This window comes from Perca fluviatilis, chromosome 23, assembly GCF_010015445.1.
Source record: "Perca fluviatilis chromosome 23, GENO_Pfluv_1.0, whole genome shotgun sequence".
NCBI lineage: Eukaryota > Metazoa > Chordata > Actinopteri > Perciformes > Percidae > Perca > Perca fluviatilis.
Window position 1 is genome coordinate 7,000,002 of NC_053134.1, and position 20,378 is coordinate 7,020,379.

Genomic DNA, 20,378 nt, shown 5'->3' on the forward strand with positions numbered 1-20,378 from the left:
AGTAGCCTAGGCTACTAATTGTGCATAATGCCCCCTGACAGTAAAATGATATTATTATCACAGAATTAGTAGCAGTAGGCTAGTAACTCGATGCAGAATAAAATGGAAAATAAAATGGTGATAAATTAAACTATTTTCCACGTTGATAGAGACTGCATGAAACACCACGGTAGGCATGCACGGGGCGAAGTATCCAGATGGGCTTTCTGTAGTCCAACATTGGAACAGTGTAGTTTTACCACGACAGACCCACGTCAACATCCGCCTTCGCACAATAACGCAATACGTAGCCGAGTGTACGTGCAGTTGGATTCTCCCACAGACAGTTAAAGAAATTCTCCTTCCGCCGCGGATGTCATTGTCAGAACATACACAGTTCTCACCAGACAGAGGAACAGACCGCCTGCAACAGATCACCACGCCGCTACAACTGGCAGAATTACAAAACTGGTATGTTAAACTACAGCCTGCTCCAAAAACAACAACAAACTAAACCGCAAACAACGACTGGAACTTTGTGTTTGCACAGTGCGCAATATCACTCCGATGTAGGCTAATATCGGCAACTAAAGAGGACATTGGAAAAGTTGGAAAAATTGCCCTTACACCAGTAAAAGTCCAGCACTCAAAAAGTATTATCAGCTAAATATTCTATATATATTCTAAGAAGAAATATTCTAAGAAGCATTTTACTGTCGTAGCTGGTTGAGATGGAGCTAACTTTAACTACACTAGGCCTACTACCTACAGTTTAGGCATTTAGTTTTTATTTAGTAGGCCTAATCACAATCACCAAATCCACTTTTAAAATGCATCACTTATGCAGCCTCTGACAATGATCTTTTTCAATGTTACGTCAAAAAAAGCTGCTGCCCCCGCGACACGTAAGCGGACGAAGATGGATGGATGGATACAATATACTATAGGCCCCTATATATATATATATATATATATATATATATATATATATATATATATATATATATATATATATATATACACACACACAGGGATGGCAAAAGTACTCACTTCCCGTACTCAAGTAGAAGTACAGATACTTGTGTTAAAAAATACTCTGGTAAAAAGTATAAGTACTGATTTAACTTCTTTACTCAAGTAAAAGTAACAAAGTATAGGCTTGGAAATTCACTTAAAGTATAAAAGTAAAAGTAGCCTTGCGAATGACAACCATTTTTATGCAAAGCTACCTGGACCAGACAAATGTTACTAGAGTGCAAGCTGAGAAACTTCAGTGGACATGGAAAAAAGGCTCTTTATATGGCATTGCCTACATTTTAAATGGATGTCTGCCAATAGGCCTAAAAGATCACATATATGATAATTGTGACAGAGACTGGGACTCCAGGTTAATAAGCTTTTGTCTGAGTAGCAAGATATGAATTCAATTGTGATTCTGAGAATTCAAACATGAGTCCTCTAACTTACGTCTGAGATGTTTGAGACATTAACGTTAACATTAGCACAAAATAAGGTCGATTTGAGACCTTATTTATTTATATATCTTGAAAACAAGAACGGCCTTGAGTAACGTTAACGTTACTACAGCACCGTTACACTAAATCAAGTTACTTTTTAATTTAAATCTATACATGCAGATATTGAATCAGCTAGTATTAGATTATTTTTTCAAATAAACTGAACGCTCGCTAACCTTAACGTTACTTGGGTTACTTAACTAAACCTAGCAGGAGAACAAATGTAACTGGCCATTTCAGTAACTTAATAAAGTTACTGAAACAAACAACAAATAGCTTTTGATAACAACAAAAAGATGCATTTTACCTCTATGTGTTTTTTCAAATTCTTTAGTGAATTCTTAAAAGCCAGCAGTTCGTGGTGTTTCGGTTGGCACAATTTGCAGCACATTATAACAACGTATATTCCCATCCAATTAGATTGAATTCGGTATTGATGACGTGAAAAATAATGATGGTAACTCCACTGAAATGATTTGAAATTAAAGTAACGAGCCGATTTTGTAAAATGTACCGATATTCGTGTTAAAAATGTAAGGAGTAAAAGTAAAAAGTCAGCACAAAAATAAATAGTAAAGTAAAAATATCTGAAAGATCTACTTGAGTACATTAACAAAGTATTTGTGTATATGTGTGTGTATATATATATATATATAAAACAAAATGACCTATAACGGTGAACAATTAACAACATAAATAACTAAACCCCTACACTTGATAAAACGTAACTCGTACATGTGTTTTTATTTCTCCACAGACAATTATCAACCATGTCTGACACTGTGGCTCCGATGCTCTCTGTGTTCCCCAGTCGGGCTCTGGTCGATGAGAATTTCAAGGTGGTGGTGAAGAATCTGCCTCCGGGATGTCCAGTGACACTTCACTCCCTCCACCAGTGTGAGGACAAGCACTACTGGGAGGCCTACGGCCACTACACCAGTAATCACAGAGGAACCGTGTCTGGTGGGTTCTCTTCCTTTTTATCTCCTTAAACACATTTTGAGCTAACATTTAACACAAAGGTGATGAAGTGATGGCATTTTATATCCCATAATATTCAATGCCATAACTCAGAAACAGAAGGGGAGACATTTGGTCGGATACTGAATTGGTGACACTGATAAGACTACATGCAATTTCGTTGTACATGTACAATGACAATGAATAACATTCATTCTATTCTCTTCTGTTCTTCTATTCTATGTGATACTAATCTTGGGTGCCCACCTTGAAACTGTGCTGCAGTAGCTTGAGCTGCCGGGTTGAAGATGTGTGTGAAACATCCATGTTTCGCCCAAAAGTGCACTTAAAAGTTGTGGTAGGTGGCCCTTTTATGATGTCATTGGACAACAATTTCATAATAATCTTTCAACAGATTGTAATTCATTTGGTCTAGAAAACCAGACTGCTGCACCTCCTCCTCATTTTAGTTAATCTGACGGGAGATCGGCCAATCACAGGTCATTTCAGAGAGAGAGCGCTGCTATTGGCTGTTCTGCACATTGCCTGTGCAACAGAGAGGGGGGAGGGACAGCTGCAGGAAGAGGTCTCACTCTACAGAACTTCAAATTCTGCTGTTTTTTTTATTCTACCCACTTTAATGACTTTTATTAAATTGCTTCAAAATCTTCACTACATATATTATATGAGTAAGGATAGACATGGATGTAAACTGCAACTTGACTGGTTGGCGGATGCATACAACCGCCAGGTCATATTTTGAGTGTGCTGATGCCTGATGTGTGTAGTGAGCGGCCTCATGCCAAAGCCATATACGTTCCTCAGATGTTTGCTGTTTGTGCATCACTTTACAGCTAATTTATGCTCATTGAACATTTTGTATATTTTGTTTTGTTGACATTTTAATGCTTTTGTAGTTACAGATGATTTGAGTTTTGGGGGAACGTACACAGGAAAAGAAGCCATGGGTTTGTTGTGGAGTATGCGTCCCGTCCCAGGCAGCCGTGAAGGCCTCAGGTAATACATAAAGGGCTGTGAAGCTGCAGACTAGAGCTGGGCAATATCACCTGAAACACAATTGTCTTATTTACCTCTGGAATGATGAATGTTATCAGATAACCCCTGCACATGATTCTCTGTCCTCACAGTGGATCTCTTATTAATTATTTGTACTTAAAAACAAACAGAAAACCCTGGATAACATTTTTGTTATATTCAATTGTTAACTACCCTCGTCAGAAATGTGAAAAAGGGAAATATGGAAAAATGCCTGTTACAGTTTACTAAAGCCCCAAACTGAGGTCTTCAAATATATATAATTAATCTTGTCTCTCTGTCAGGTTGAGGAGGAGGAACGTCTGCAGCCCCCTGCTGGTCAACATCTCCGTCTACAGGGGACATGTAGTGGAGGGCTTCAGGGAGCAGGCTCCTCTGGCCTCGTCGCTCACAGAGAGATGGTACATGGCTCCAGGGGTCCAGAGGACCCAAATCAGAGAGAAGGGAGTGCGAGGGACTCTGTTTCTACCTCCAGGTACACGTGCATTACCTGAAAAACTACTTCCTCATCTTTTCTTCCTTTTGTTGGTCTTTAAAGAGACATTCTTTGTTAATTTTTTTGGCATGATTTCTTTTTTTTATGATTAACAATTTCTATTTAAACATGACACACAAAACATACAGTTTTATTCATCACCACCCACCCAGACAAAAAACAAGAAAAGATGACACTGTAACCACAATATTCAAAACCACAGAACAAAATAATAACAAAATATAATCTAATCCGAATGAACACATAAATGACAACACCAGAAGCCCATCATGCATGTCTCTCCCCAGCACAAAGCTTCTTAGTACTTCTTAGTACTTAGTCATAAAAGCCCGTGCTCACGCGGAGCTCTGTAACCAACTGACAGACACACTTTTTCGGTTTAAAATTACAGTATGAACCGCTAAAAACACAACAACCTCACTGTCTTCTCCACATGCCAGTCAGGCACACTTCCTCGGCTTAGAATTACAATACGAAACGCTAAAAATACCACTACCTTGGCCCGACGGAACACACTTCATTGGCTTAGAATTACGGCAACTATCGCTAAACACACTGCAAACTCACAGTCCTCTCTTCCCGATTTACAGCCCCCTCGTGGCTTAAAATAACTCACCGTTGTCGGCTCCAGCCGCTAAACTACGTTGTAAACAGCCATGGGCTGCATGCCTGGTTCTCCGGTAACGTTAGCAGTTAGCAGGGTTAGCATGGCGGCGTTAGCCAGGACCAGTCAGGATCACTTTACTGGCTGTGTCTCAATTGTTTTTGTGAGTAACCAACTCGGTTACTCTAGCTATATAATTCAATGTGAGAACACAAATGTTGAAATGACAAAAAATGCCCATCCCTAGTAGCTGTGATAAATTAGCCTGAAGCTAATGCTTACCTGTTCATGAGAAAATAAGCCAACTCTGCGTCCTTTTGGGCTCTAAGCTGTCTCCATCTTTCAAATACATCTCCATTATTTACCAGGGGGTTGTTACGTCTCTGGTCACGCAACTGTTAGAAAAATGCTGTTTTCTTTTTTTTATGTCATGTAGAATCTATCTTCGTTGATCCTGTTCGTTTGTTTGCTGCTTTCATGGCTGTACTACCGTTACATACCGTTACATATTGGACCTTTAAACTAGTCTGGACCCAGCTTCTTATGTGCTTATCCATCCCTCTTAGGATTGATCCATCTCCCAGAACAAATCATCTTGGGCTGAACAGAACATGGGTCCCTGCAATCCAACATAGGTTATCATGTATCCCAGCCCAAAAGTATTTTGGCATGATTAATGAATGGTATCTTTTAAAGTTATGATCTGTTTGTCCCTGCCTCAGGTCCAGGTCCCTTCCCCGGCATGTTGGATATGTGGGGGGGCGGTGGAGGGCTGGTGGAGTATCGTTCAGCCTTGCTGGGGTCTCATGGTTATGCTTCTTTGGCGCTGGAGTATTTTGCCCCTGGGGAGCTGAAGTCAGCAGACTTAGAGTTCAACTATTTTGAAGTTTGTGTTGGTTATTAATATTCTATTCATATAAGTGTCAAATGCTAACCTCACATGTATGAATAATGAAGCCATTCTAATCTGATATACTTCTGTCAGAACAGAACAGAAGATGTAAATTACAAATTACCATATTCAAATCCCTGCTGCTGCTCATCAACCACGGTGGCACAGAGATTGGTCTGAAACTTACTAGTACTCACTAAGAGACACAAACACACACACACACACACACACACACACACACACACACACACACACACACACACACACACACACACACACACACACACCCTCTTGGTGAAGGAAGTAGCTGGTAGAACTGCCTTAAAAAGTAAAAAGATAAATATTTTCTTAACTTCTTATCTACTTCTGCACAGACAGCATTTAATATCGTGAAATACCATCCTCAAGTGATGCCGGACAGAGTTGGAATTTTTGGTCTTTCCATCGGCGCCGTTTTGACCATTCTGTTGGCAGCGGAGAGCAGCTTTGTCAAGGTGAGTTTAAATATTGAAAAACTGCAGAAATCTGGATCCCTGATAGCACACAGATAAATGTCAAGTGTCTCAGGGTGTATCGTTGTGTTTTGTTCCAGCCTTCCTGTTGTGTTTGTATCAGCGGCAACCACCTTTATCCACGGGGGGCGACCATCAAAGAAGTCCATCAAGTATTGAACATGTAGGTATTCTGCTATTCTGTCAGTGTCACAGTTAGACTAGTCTCACTTTGCCAGACCAGCCACACGCTGCGGAGAGGAGGAGGGTCTGGCTAGTCCACACAGCATTCCAGGATAGGAGAAAAACGTGCTCTGGGTTATTGGCATTTCTTTAAACCAATCACAATCGTCATGGGCGGCGCTATGCTCCGCACGGAGCCGCTGTAAAATAGTTGCGTGAGAGAATACTCAGATTGGACAGATAGTCTAGCTAGCTGTCTCAATTTACCCTGCAGAGCTCTGAGGTAGAGCTGAAGATCTTTGCCCGAACCCGACCGGACACGATGGGTTCGGTCGGGTTCGGTCTTAATTTCTATTATTTTACACGGGCTCGGGCCGGGCTCGGGCTTGCCCTTCGGGTTGCATGGTAAATGAGCGGTCAGCTGATGGGTTTCGATTAGCGTGAAAATGGATCCTGAGGAGGTGAAACGGAGGCTGGTCTCTGGAGGACTTGGCCTGTTTCTTTGTTCCAACTTCCAAGTGGCCTATAGCCTCCGTTAGTCATGAATAAATGATGTTAAAACATGTATAAATGACTCATTTGTTTACGAAAGACAAAGGAGCTGTGTGCGTGCGGCACAGTCTCTTTTTTCTTATCTCCCTTTTCCGCCGAGTGGTGCGTGTGCCCGCTCGCGGTGTGAAGCGTGTGTCCGCGCTATTCTCCGACACTCTAATGACTGCTGATAGACGGCCTTTTGTACAGTAAACGGGTTCGGGCTTTTAAAAAGCTGTCAATCAAAATGTACTTGTCGGGCTTGGGCCGAACTCTGTCGGGCTCTGGCCTTTTCGGCCCATACGTTTTAGGCCCGATTACAGCTCTACTCTGAGGAGCAGTTAACCATAGTCCTCATAAATGCACCGGAGTTTAAAATTCAAACACAAAGAAAGTGGAAGGTACCGGACATCCGGCCGAAAATACATGCATCCGGCAAAATTTCCTGCGACATCGGAGCAATCCCGGATGTGGAACGTCAAGGATATAGACTACAGTTGGACTAATGGGAAGAATTACTTATGATGGCAGGAAATCTCCCAAGATACGCCTGGATGAGAACAACTATGAGATATGGCGAGATATGGGTCTACCGATTCCTGATGATCTTGCACACAAAATAGACGTAAGTACACGTTGCACTCATAACATACAAAGATTACACTGTATTGATTTTCTTAAACAGATATCAGCCTTCATATGATATCAGTTTCATAGTTGACTTGATATTGTAAAAAACATTTTTTTATATCGGACAATAATATCTGACATGGTGCCCTATTTCCGCGGCTATTTTATCTATTTCTTTTTTTTTATTCCAATGCAGCAAGACGTGACAGACAGTGATATTGCACACGTTGATATTATTGTTCTGTGTCCGATGTTTTAGCTGTCTGTCCTGCAGAAGTAGGATGATTTTGACAGTTTGATGGTCTCTGGTCTCTTCTGTGGCCTCCGTCTACGGCAGAAGGTGCTCTGATAGGTCTCCAGTGTGGCGTGTAGGGGATTAGAGCCACTGTCCATATTACTGAATAGTTGCCTCAGCATCCTCCTCTTTGTCACCTCCACCAAAAACTCCAGTTCCACTCCTAGGACAGAACCAGCTTTCCCGATGATCTTATTTAGTATTTTAGCATCGGCTGCTTTTACCCTCCTGCCCCAGCACACCACAGCGTAGAAGATGACACTGGCCTTGACAGAGTAATAAACCATCTGTACCATTATTCAGCAGAAGTTGAAAGATCTGAGTCTCCTGAGAAAATACAGACCGCTCTGGCTTTTCTTGTACAGAGTCTTATGGCGCTTACCCACTAGTACCAGCTCTACTCAGCTCTACTCGGCTCGGCTTGACCGCGGTGCCCTGTCCTCCTTTTTCCATTGCAGATTTAGTACCGCCTCATGCGTGAGGCGAGCGTGGCTGGTCATCATAGCGCCGCCGCAGGAAACTGCCGTGACCTAACGCAACACACAGAACATCGAAGGCGTGTTTTTGATTCTCGGCATGTGGCTGTTGACACAGCCAGAAGACAAGTTTAGTTTCAAAAGATGCTGGAGGCAGCAAAAAAACAACACAGCTGGCTAAACTATTTAAAAATGGCGGGTTTGTTCAGGACGCCCCCGTCTGTCGCTAGCAATGATGACGCAGTGATTAGTGACGATTTTCTCCGACCAATCAGTAGTCTGCAGGTTTTCACGTCACCTTTTGGTATCACCGCAGCTCGCTTGGATCCTCGACAGAGGTGGTACTAAAAAAAGTACCTGTCGGCAGGTACCAGGGACTTTTTCATAATGGAAAACCAAAAAACGTGAGTAGAGTCGAGGCGAGTTGAGCAGGTACCATGTAATGGAAAAACGCCATTATTTTCTAGTGTGGTACATAAACTCCTTGACAGTGTCCACCTCTGTTCTCCTGATGCTGACTGGGTTTGGGCGGGTCATTTGCTTCCTAAAGTCCAACACCAACTGTTTATGATGTTGTGCTGCACTTCACAAAACTGTCCACCACACTGCTGCTGAGACAATTACAGAAAGTCATCTGAAAACTTCTGCAGGTAGCAGGACTGGTATTAATCACCACTCCCTTTGATCTGTATATTCCACTTCTCCCAGCCTTTTTGTTCTTTGCGTTTGTGCAATTAAAATAGGGCCCTTGACTCATATTGGTTTATTCTACAAGCCCACATTAAAGTCGTTCTTTCTGGTCATTTCTTTCAAGGTGGGGAGAATACACTGTCCAATTATGTTGGTGAACGGCCATGATGATCAGAGCTGGGCCACAGTGGAGTCTTCTGACGATGTGAGTTAAGCCACCATCAAAGAACTGAAAAATAGAGGCTCAAATCTACTAAGTTAGGGTGACCAAACGTCCTCTTTTGCCCGGACATGTCCACTTTTTACGTACTGTCCGGGGCGTCCGGGGGGGGTTTTATAAATTCATGAAAATGTCCGGTTTTCACTGTTTTTCATGGGACCATTAAGCGTGTACTTAAATTGACTGGCGCTTTGCACACAATGCTACGGTACTTTGTTTTGTAACATAATTCCTGAGAGGCTGCTTTGTGGGCGGCTCTGCGACGCGCACATACACAGGGACCAGAGCAGACAGCGGAGCAGCATTGCACACAAGATGCCGAAGCGTTGTCTGCTAAAGATTTCCCACCGTGGTCAGAAAACACAGAGGAGACACTTTGTTTCTCTCACTAATGACTCTAAAGTCGTACTCGCTCGCCGCCACTCTCTCACTTAATTCTCCCTCGCTCTATCACCCACTCCCCACACACACACAGACTGCCGGGCTCGCACACACACCAGCGCACAAGTATTAACATCAGGCTACGGGGCAAAGCTCTGCGTGGAGCCGGCGTACAACCATAAAATAACTTGTCCGGTCCAGGCGGAGTGCACCATGTGCAAAGCTGGCACATACGTTTCAGTGTCTTTATTATTTATCTTATTACATTGAAAAGGTATTAAGAGATATTTTGTTGAAGCTGGATTTTCTAACACAGAAGAGGTCATATTTACATTATTTCATATTATTTATTTATTTTAAAAGATATATTATTTTGTTACAGGTTGTTACAGATTTTATTTTATTACAGAAGTTATTTTTGCACCATTGAGGCATATTCATTAACCGTTAATTAAGCCTGTCTTAATTTGTGTCTCGAGGTCGGGCTGAGTGTCCTCTTTTTTTGGAATCAAAATATGGTCACCCTATACTAACTCAGTTATGTTTGTACTAAAAATCAGGCTTGGGGGTTTCACACCTACTGTAAAACCACAGAAGTGAATTCAGTTTGTGCTGTTTTGATTTGACCTTTGACCCTCAGATGGCCCAGATGATGCGTGCAGCAGGGAACCTGCACCTGCTGACCAGACTTCACTACCCTGATGCTGGACATCTGATTGAGCCGCCATACACACCTCTCTTCAGAGCTACTAAGTTTGTAAAGGACACAAAAGAGAAAGGTGAGTTCTGCAGGGTCAAAAGAAAAAAGAAAACACCACATAAAATATTAAATTAAGTTAGCTGTTCACACAAGACAGTAACGTGAGCTATGTTAAAGTGATGGTTCGGAGTAATTTCACCCTAGGGTCCTTTGCACCATGATCTCGAGCCAAACACCCCCCCAGAAGCTTTTTTCACCTGGGTCGAACATTGGGAGCGTTAGCGTAGCGTAGTGTTATCAGCTGAATAGCTTAGCGCAGAGGCTAATGGATCCGAAGTGTCTCTTAACATTACCCCACTAATAATGCCCGAAAATGATACCAAACGTCTACAGTAGTACAAATAGGTTATGCTCTCATAAAACGATGGATTGTAAAATTTGTAAGTACACCAGAAGTTTATGTAAATAACACTTGCCTGCTGGCTTCTGCTCTCTGCTGCTGCTGCTGCTGTTACTACCGGGCAGATAGTGCTTAGGGACATCTACAAATTACAACACCGAAAAGAGATGCAACAAAAATATTTATTAATTTAATGATTAAATAAGGTAATGTCTACAAACTTACCTCAATTATTACTTGTCTCCTGCTAGTTATACTACAGCACTTACTTTAAAAAATAAGTTAAATTAAAAAATATTTTTGTTGCATCTCTTTTCGGTGTTGTAATTTGTAGATGTCCCTAAGCACTCGTCTTACAGCAGCAACAACAGCAGCATAGAGCAGAAGCCAGCAGGCAAGTGTTATTTACATAACCTTCTGGTGTACTTACAAACTTTACAATCCATCGTTTTATGAGTGCATAACCTATATATACTAGTGTAGACCTTTGGTATCATTTCGGGCATTATTAGTGGGGTAATGTTAAGAGACACTTCGGATCCATTAGCCTCTGCGCTAAGCTATTCAGCGGCTAACGCTACTCTACGCTAACTCTCCCAATGTTCGACCCAGGTGAAAAAAGCTTCTGGGGGGGTGTTTGGCTCGAGGTCATGGTGCAAAGGACCCTAGGGTGAAATTACTCCGAACCATCACTTTAAACGTCATTTGCTCTTACCAGTGTATCGCCATGTGTACTTCGTCCACAGCAATCTCACTAATTGGTCCCAAATTGTTCCAGTTAGATAGTAAACATATTCTTTGTAAATCTTTATCACTCACTGAAAGAACCAAGTAGGCCTGCCTTGTTGCACAATCCAAATTTTCCAACTTTTTCAGCGAATAGCTTACTAGCTCGAAGCTTGTTGTTGTTGTTTCCCAAAGCGAACACAGTTTTAGAACGACAACACACAGAGAGTGGAAGCGGAGGAGCTTGACTGCTAATAACATTTGAGATTTTTAATAAAAATCAATAACTATATATGGGCAGATTTTGTTGTTTTGGGGTTTTACAATCGCAAGCTGATTATTAGATATCTACTGGAGAGCTTGTTTTTAATGCACTTTAGTTTGGCTATCAAGTGGTACCGTACAAGTGCTAAATGTAAAAACAGGCAGAGCATCTATTATGAAGAAAAACTGCAGTCATTGCTTGCAGGTGGCACACGTTTAACAGTGCTTACCCAAGACATACAGTAACATTATATCTGAAAGGAATACTATTTAGAATACCCTGATGTACTTGATTCTGCCTTACATATGCATTCAAATCCTCCTCTTCTCTCAAACACAACATTGTGTTCTCAGTGATATTGCTGTGGGGAGGACAGACCAAACCCCATTCAGATGCTCAGGAAGACTCCTGGAAGAAGATCTTGGCTTTTCTGGAGCAGAATCTGTACTCCAGCCCAACTCTCAAAGCCAAGATGTGAATGACTACACAAGCACAGATCGCCAACGTATCACTGCTGGAACACAGAGTGTTGTGTGACCGGGCCATGTTAGTACATTAACACTACTGTTCATTGGTTCCTCACTGTGTTGACCACGTGCCTTTCTTCTGATAGCTGAGGTTGTTCGTTTTGTTCAAATAGTGCCTCTTCCTTCTGAGCAATACATTTTAGTTTAATTATCTGCAAGCCTCAACCTTCGACAGTAATATAAATGTAAGTTATTGTATGTTTTGTATGTTTGGATAACAATTTTTATTATATATTAATAATATTATTAAAGTGTTCATATTATGCTCATTTTCAGGTTCATAATTGTATTTAGAAGTTGTACCAGAATAGGTTTATGTGGTTTAATTTTCAGAAAACACCATATATGTGTTGTACTGCACATTGTTGCAGCTCCTCTTTTCACCCTGTGTGTTGAGCTCTCCGTTTTAGCTACAGAGTGAGGCATCTCACTAATGTACCATCTTTGTTGGGAGTCACATATGCGCAGTAAGTACTTCTAGCCAGTCAGTTGCAGAGTATGAGGGCGTGCCACGCTAGCAGCTAGCCGAGCATTATAACGTGTGTTACAAAGTGACCACGTTTGTCTCTGAAGTAAAGGCTGGACTACAATAGAGCTGTTTGGAGCAGTTGGTGAACAGTGTTTTCTGTTGGAGATGGTAAGTCCCTTTGGGGTGGAATTTGGGCTTTTTCACTTTGTAAACCTATAATATGCAGAAAAAGATATATGACACAATAAAGGAAAGGGGAAAATCCAAAAAGCATAATATGAGCACTTTAAGAAATCATTTTTTAATGCACTACCTGCCGACAGTAACCTAATATTCAGAATGTACACTTGCACATATTCGATTGGGCACCATGAAGCAATTTTGTTTCAGGTCTTTTTTGTCCAGCCTTCAAGACTCATCTATCCTCACATCTAAATTCTATGTATGTTTAAAGGGATACGCCACTGTTTGTTGAAATAGGGCTTATCACGGTCTCCCCTAGCTGTAGATAGGTGGGCCAACGCATTTTTTGTGCATGCATTGTTTTGGTCCGGTGCAACACCGGCAGCGCCGCCGCTAGTTAGCTTAGCGTAGTGAATGGAATCCTATGTTGCCGGTTAGCATGTTGTGAGTAAAAGTGAGCCAACAAAAGACAAAAAAACAACCTAATTACTTGCACTGAGACAAAAAATGTGTTGGCCCACCTATCTACAGCCAGGGTAGACCGTGATAAGCCCTATTTCAACAAACAGTGGCGTATTCCTTTTAATGCGAACAATATTGATTGAACTTGATCCAACTAATTCATTCCAAATTGCTCTCTTTCTTTCATTGTTACTAAGACGTTTACAACTTCACCTTCAACTTTACTACTATTTAGAACGCACATCAGCTGAGGACTGCACATTTACAGGGTCAACTATAAACATCGGACACACATCTTCATGTCCAATATATACACAAAAGGCAGAATTCAAACAAAGGGAAGAATGGTCATACAACAGGAATGTTTGTGTTTAATGCTTGTTAGCAGATGTTGCTGATACGCCAAACTAAGATGGTGAACATGGTAAACACTATATCCTGGTAACACTAAACATCAACATGTTAGCATTTATTCCAGCCAGAGATATGTGGTGTGGGGAAAAATACACATTTGTAAACAAATATGTCTTATCTGTTGTGTTTCAGCGACTATTGCTGCCGTGTAGAGCTGCAAAGATTAATCAGTGAGTCGAAAATTATTGAATTTAATTGAATAATAACTTCAATGTATGGCTTAAAATAACATCTGCAAGTCTGATCAATAAAAACACCAAAACATCACTAATCTCTAAGTCCATGCTAAGAGAACTGAGAACAGTCTTTCTATAAGTGTACCTGATAGATGTCAAGGTTTCCCCTACTATTATAAGGCTTAGGCGCAGCGCTTAAGCCATTTTTGGCACCACCTAAACCGATGGATGTAAAATAAATATGAGCATCAAAACTAACCAAATGAATTTTCTCAGATCTAATGGTTGTAGTTGGTCCCCAGTGAGTGTTATTTATTAATTATCTGCTCTAGCTTTTCCACTGTTTCAGACACATATGGAAATAATAACGATCCAAAATGATGTGAAATTACATATTTCTTCTGAAAAAAACATATTTTCTTGACGGAGACCAGTGAAGTCAATGAGAAGCCTTTTTCCGGTGATGGCTGAGCATTACTGCGCAGCCTCAAACTGAGCTTGACGACGTAGATGTGACGTGAGCAACCTGTCTGAAAGGTGTAAGTCTTCTGGTAGCTATGCCAAGAGAAATCTCAATCATTCCCAATCTTGCAGAGAATGTTACTTCATATGAATTCACTTGCCACATACTGAAGTATTTCCAATCCATTAAAACGTTGCTGAAATATTTTGTTCCAATGCTTTCATGGACTCTCTATGGACTTCTCCCTTATGCCTCCACGTCCCCCGATTCCTTGCGAGCTTCTCCTGACTTAACAGTAATTTCTCTACTGTGCGACTGTATGTCGCGTGGTTATGACACAATCGTGAGCCTATTTTTACAAAAACGGCTGCTACGGGGCCATAACGTGAGATACAAGGTAATGGAGCCTTTTATACATTGTCGTGTTTCTTTAGAAATTTACAATGGACAAATAGTCTTTAAACGCTTCAGATGTAAAGTTATTCGCTGTCAAAGTGACGCCAAAATTAATGGGAGTCAATGGAATGCTAGCGGAACGTGATGGCTTGTTAGCCTACAATCTCATCATAGGAGGTACGCTTTTCGGATGCTCGCTTACCCCCTACAAAGAATTTCTAATATATATAATATATCCGTAGACCGGCTTTGCCCCCTAGTTCAGAACAGACTTCTGTAACCTGACGCTGTTCCGGTCCGTCTTCAACAAAGGCCACACGACAGTCTACCGGATGTCGATAAAGTTCCGCTTCGTAACTTACCACTCTGAAACATCTTGCTCCAGTCTAGGTTGTGAAGCTAGTTCGGCCTCTGTTTCGGGATCAGACTCTTCGAACATGTACGGCTGAGCTGAAGCCATGGTTACCGGTAGATAGATGCTAGATCGGATCCGTTTGTTTTGGATCACACTGCCATGATATCAGGGCCCGCCCTACTCTGCATCTAAGTGGCTAGTTGTCCTTACCTAGGTACTGCGCATGTGTGACTCCAAACAAAGATGGGATAGCGGTAAGATGCTTCACTCTGTAGCTAAAACAGAGAGTTCAACAGTCTCTGTTGAAATAGAGTAAAACAGGAGCTGCAGAAATGTGCAGTACAACAAAAATATGTTTTTTGAAAATGAAACCATGTAAACCTATTCTGGTACAACCTCTAAATACAATTATGAACCTGAAAATGAGCATAATATCACCTCTTTAAAATATATTTATTGGTTTTGAACATAGACTGTAAAAACTAAACGAAATTAAAATTAACTACCATTTGAATATTAAACTAAATTTAACATATTTCTTATAATGATCCTCTCTCACTGCACCCTTTTAAATTCTTCATCACAATTACACAAACTGTATTTTTATTTTGTATTTTTGTTGTGAAAGTGAATTAAAGTTTGTATTTATTGTTTACCTTGTGTAACCTAAAGTGCTTAATAAATACAGATTTTAATATTATGTTATTATCATTTCATCCCATAGGCTACATTTAGTAAACTACTTTGTAAACTATTTCCAGGAGTACTACAATCTCTATCATTATTTATTACCTTATATTGTTGATTGTTGGGATGTATCTGCAGATGATAGATGAGATAAATGAATGACATTGTGGGTGCAACAAAAATGTGATTTTCTTGCATAGGATGTTCTGTTCTTGATGGAGGACCTTCCCCCCATGGATGTATTATCCCCCCCCCCCCACAGACCTAGCTGAGTGACTTCCCACCTAGAGTTTGTTTCTAACTTTATTAACAAATAAAATTACAACAACCAACAAAACTGATTGTAGGGATTATGTAAGTATTTAGAAATATATATATATATATTAAATAAAGAAATGAAAGTAATTCACTAAGTTATATCAGTAATACAAATGTCAAGTTTAGTTTAAACTCAATTTATTTTTATATAGCCTGTGACATTTTTCCATACAACAAATTGTACAAAAAAAAGCAAACAACAAGGGAGGGCTCAATATGCTACAGAAGGAATGTCTCCAACATGAAATCTCCTAAAGAATAACTGCAGCTGAAGGGAAGTGTGCTGAAAGGTATAAAGTCCAGAAAGCAGCAGATTAACAGATTTCTCTGAGCCCTCGTGGACCTGTTGGGAACGTGTGTCTAACTCAGTGAGTCCTTTTGGTGAAACTGTTTTCTGATATTCTTTTCATTTTAAGACTGGTCCAAACATCTAGTTGTCAGTAAATAGTTGATTTAAAGTATTGAAACTAGCTGTAGTGAATGTCACATATAGCACACATTTACATTATGTCCACTGCATAACTTAAGTGTATCTGGATGAGGCTCTGCATGAATGACTTCAGTATACAGGACCAGATAGATAATTATTCTTCATTCATTCTTTTTAAAGATTATTTTTTGGGGCATTTTAGGCCTTCATTTCCACAGGACAGATGAAGACATAAAAGGGGAGAGAGAAGGGGAACGACATGCAGAAAAGGGCCGCAGTCGAACCTGCAGCAGCTGCATCGGGGAGTAAACCTATAGGTATGTGGCCCTGCTCTACCAGCTGAGCTAACCCAGCCACTTCATTCATTCTTTCATACAGTGATGGAAATATCCTAACTTTTTTTAAAGTAGCCTACTGTACTTGAGAATAAATCTGAGGTACTCCACTATATTTCAGAGGCAAATGTACGTCTTACTCCACTACATTTGTCTGGCAGCTTTAACCTTTCAGATTAATCAACAAATACTTTGTAATTGACCTCACAAAAGGTCAAGACTTTCTGCAACAAAAAAACCCAACCATGACTGGGATCGGAATGCAATGTTCAAAATAATCAAACCAAACGAACTGGATGTTAGGGGTCAAAAGTGTATTTGGATCCTGGCCCAGGACAGGTTCTGGGTGTGAAAGCTCCCTTACTGCATTATATTTTGAAGTGTTAGGCCTACCTGCCTCCTGCATTTTGTGGTTTCATCCACATAAATAAAGACGTTTTTGACCATAAATCGGTGCATACAAATCAGAATGAAGGAAATTACGTCTTTGACGCTCAAAACAAGTATATAGACCTGCATTCAAAATTTAAATTCAATAAAAGTAGGCTACAGCAGCACAAAAGTAGCCTACTCATTGTGCATAATGCCCCCTGACAGTAAAATAATATTATTATCATAGAATTAGTAGCCTATAGTGACGATGCAGAATAAGATGGAACATGAAATGGTGATAAAGTAATGGGCTATTTTCCACGTTGATAGAGACTGCATGAAACACCACGGTGAGCCTGCACGGGGCGAAGTATCCAGATGGGCTTTCTGTAGTCCACAATTGGAACAGTGTAGTTTTACCACGACAGACCCACGTCAACATCCGCCTTCGCATGATTATATAATAATTAAGTAGCTGAGTGTACGTGTGCAGTTGGATTCTCCTTGCGCCGTGGTTGTCTTTTCCAAGTGAATTCTCCTTCAGATCTTTCCCTGACCCCGTGACCTGAAGTTTACCATCGGGGCTAAGGAGAAGTGGTTAGTAAAACACACCAAGGAGGAGATTTGTTTTTGACTTTTTGACCGCAGAACATAGGGTGGATTGCCCTAATGTGGGACATTTTTTGCTTTTTGGACTAATGTAGTATATTACTATGTGAAGGCAACACATTAAATCCACACCCAATACCATTTTGAAATCCTCAGGGGGTTTCCTAATCAAATCAAAAGAGAAAATGCAGATAGCAAAATAAATGATACAGATATCAGTGCTCTTAGTGTCAAACTGTCTGAGAAAATGTGCAGCTTCCTAATGTGGGACACTGTAAAGTCTATGCTAAAAGGCCTAAACCATGGTGCACCTTCATTCTCCTAATGTGACTATCATCTCCCTAAGCTCTACCTCATCCTCACTGCTGATGATCGGCTTTCTCCCTATTGTGTGCTTAGAGTGACCATTACCTTTTACCCTGCGCAGGCGGGTAGACTTGGGTACGTTCCATGCCCTAGCCAGCACTCTCATGTCAGGGACCACACCATTCTCAATGACCTGCCTGTACTCCTCTATTGCTCCTTTCATCCTGTCCTGCTTCCACTGATTTAATTTCCTTGTCTTATCCTTTGCCTGCCTCTCTCTCTCTCTGTGTCTGATGATCTCTCTCTGTCTCTCTCGCCTTTGCCATTGTGATCTGAAATACATTTTATTAAAGTCAACACTATATTCATGGAATAAAATGGAAGGGCCTTATGGAGTTACTATTTCTGCTATTTTATTTACAATTCCCTACTCCCTCTCTCTCTCTCTCTCTCTCTCTCTCTCTCTCTCTCACACACTCACACACACTCACACACACACACACACTCACACACACACACACATACAAAAATGTCCCTTGACCTTAAATATCTGTAGTAATAAAGTATTTTAATACTGCAAAAGATCACTAAGAATATGTAAATAACCATTACTGTTGCATAAACCAAACATTCTTGACTGGGTTGTAGTTTTACAACTGTCCCACATTAGGTTAATCATACAGTACTGTCCCACTCAGGACACTACTTGTCCTAAAGTGGGACAATAGAAAAATCAATTAAAATCAAATATATAGTTTAAATATACACCATACTTTACTATTTTTTAATGAACAAACATTTCATAAACACATTAAGATAAAAAAATAGCATGATTATTTTGATAATTAATTTATACTTTTAACACCAATTTGGTCAAAACTGTATGTCACTGACGTTCTCTTAGCTTTCACAGCAGGTACTTCCTGTTTGATGATTGCCCCGCTCTAATTTATGACTGCACAGTTCAAAGGACACAGGACACAGGACACTATAGCTTTGGCTTTCCCATAGTTTTCACTAACATTCATTAGTTTGGGGAAGAGCCACACCCACTGGAGCTTAGGTGTCCCACATTAGGGCAATCCACCCACAGTTCTCACCAGACAGAGGAACAGACCGCCTGCAACAGATCACCACGCTGCTACAACTGGCAGAATTACAAAACTGGTATGTTCGTCTTAACTTTAACGTTAGCTACTTGTCAACCAGCCCATTGTAGTAATGTTAAGCTGGATCGATATTGAAATGTATCAATAAATAAGGTCTCTGTTGTATTACTGTGTTCCAAAGTGACATGTCATTAATCACAAAATGATGCTTTGTGGCAAAAAAAGCAGTATTACAGAGTATTTCTTTCTGTGATGTAGGTATCATCTGGGTGACCGTGTTCTGATGGAAGTTACGAGTAAAAGGTGAAAGGTTATATGACACCACTGACAGGCGACTAAAGGAAACGTCCCGTGTCAAAAAAATTAAATAACAGATTTCTCTGGGTTTGAAATTTGGTGGAAACATTTTGGATAGTGTAAGAACACAACTATATAACATAGGTATGGTCGTTTTTAGACATTTTAATGCAGACATATTACATATTGTACCTTTAAACTACAGCCTACTCCAAAAACAACAACAAACTTAACCGCAAACGACGACTGGAACTTTGTGTCTACGCAAGATCACTCCTACGTTAGGCTACAGGTTTAATATTGACAACTAAAGAGGACAGTGGAAAAGTTGGATAATTGCCCTTACACCAGTAAAAGTCCAGCACTCAAAAAGTATTATCAGCTAAATATTCTTAACCCTTGTGTGGTCCTTCGGGTCCCAGTGACCCGAAGAACAACACAAGGATTATGTACTTCCGTTTACTTTGTTGAGAATTGCTCTCTAAACAAGGGTTAATACAGCATCTTAGTTCTTGTTTGTACAGCATTTTGGTCAGCTTAAACTGTGTTTAAATGTGTTCTAGAAATAAACTTTACTTACAAGAAACAGGGTTTAGAGAGCAATTCTCAACAAAGTAAAGGGAAGTACATAATCCTTGTGTTGTCCTTGGGACCCGGGTCACTGGGACCCGAAGGACAACACAAGGGTTAAGAAGCATTTTACTGTCGTAGCTGGTTGAGATGGAGCTAACTATTTACTACTACTTACAGTTTAGGCATTTAGTTTTTATTTAGTAATTTAGTTTAGTTTAGTGGTTCCCAACACTGATTCACAATCAGCAAATCCTTCACTTTAAAAATGCATCACTGATGCAGCCTCTGAGAACTGAGGATGATCCTTTTCCATGTTATGGCTTTGAATATAATATAGCCTACTTCATTTTATATATACAGTATATATACACACACATGTATATATATATATATATATATATATAT

At 40.4% G+C, this 20,378-nt stretch overlaps 1 protein-coding gene across 7 annotated transcripts in view; it reads left to right on the top strand.

The window, feature by feature from the left end:
- LOC120553268 (peroxisomal succinyl-coenzyme A thioesterase-like) overlaps positions 1–12,279 on the top strand; it is a 35,874-nt gene extending 23,595 nt beyond the window's left edge. For 2 of the 7 annotated variants that reach the window (XM_039791510.1, XM_039791509.1), the window contains exons 2-11: positions 2,254–2,459; positions 3,374–3,473; positions 3,797–3,987; positions 5,335–5,498; positions 5,879–5,998; positions 6,097–6,179; positions 7,241–7,334; positions 8,925–9,005; positions 10,042–10,180; positions 11,846–12,278. In XM_039791510.1, coding sequence (XP_039647444.1) covers positions 2,267–2,459; positions 3,374–3,473; positions 3,797–3,987; positions 5,335–5,498; positions 5,879–5,998; positions 6,097–6,179; positions 7,241–7,334; positions 8,925–9,005; positions 10,042–10,180; positions 11,846–11,970 — 1,290 coding nt within the window. In that variant the 5' untranslated portion in view covers positions 2,254–2,266 and the 3' untranslated portion in view covers positions 11,971–12,278. Of the gene's footprint in view, positions 1–297; positions 451–2,253; positions 2,460–2,741; positions 2,815–2,977; positions 3,043–3,373; positions 3,474–3,796; positions 3,988–5,334; positions 5,499–5,878; positions 5,999–6,096; positions 6,180–7,240; positions 7,335–8,924; positions 9,006–10,041; positions 10,181–11,845 lie in introns of those variants that run through there. The other 5 variants (XM_039791507.1, XM_039791508.1, XM_039791512.1 and 2 more) reach the window with 5 other exon arrangements.
- Positions 12,280–20,378: the final 8,099 nt, after the last annotated feature.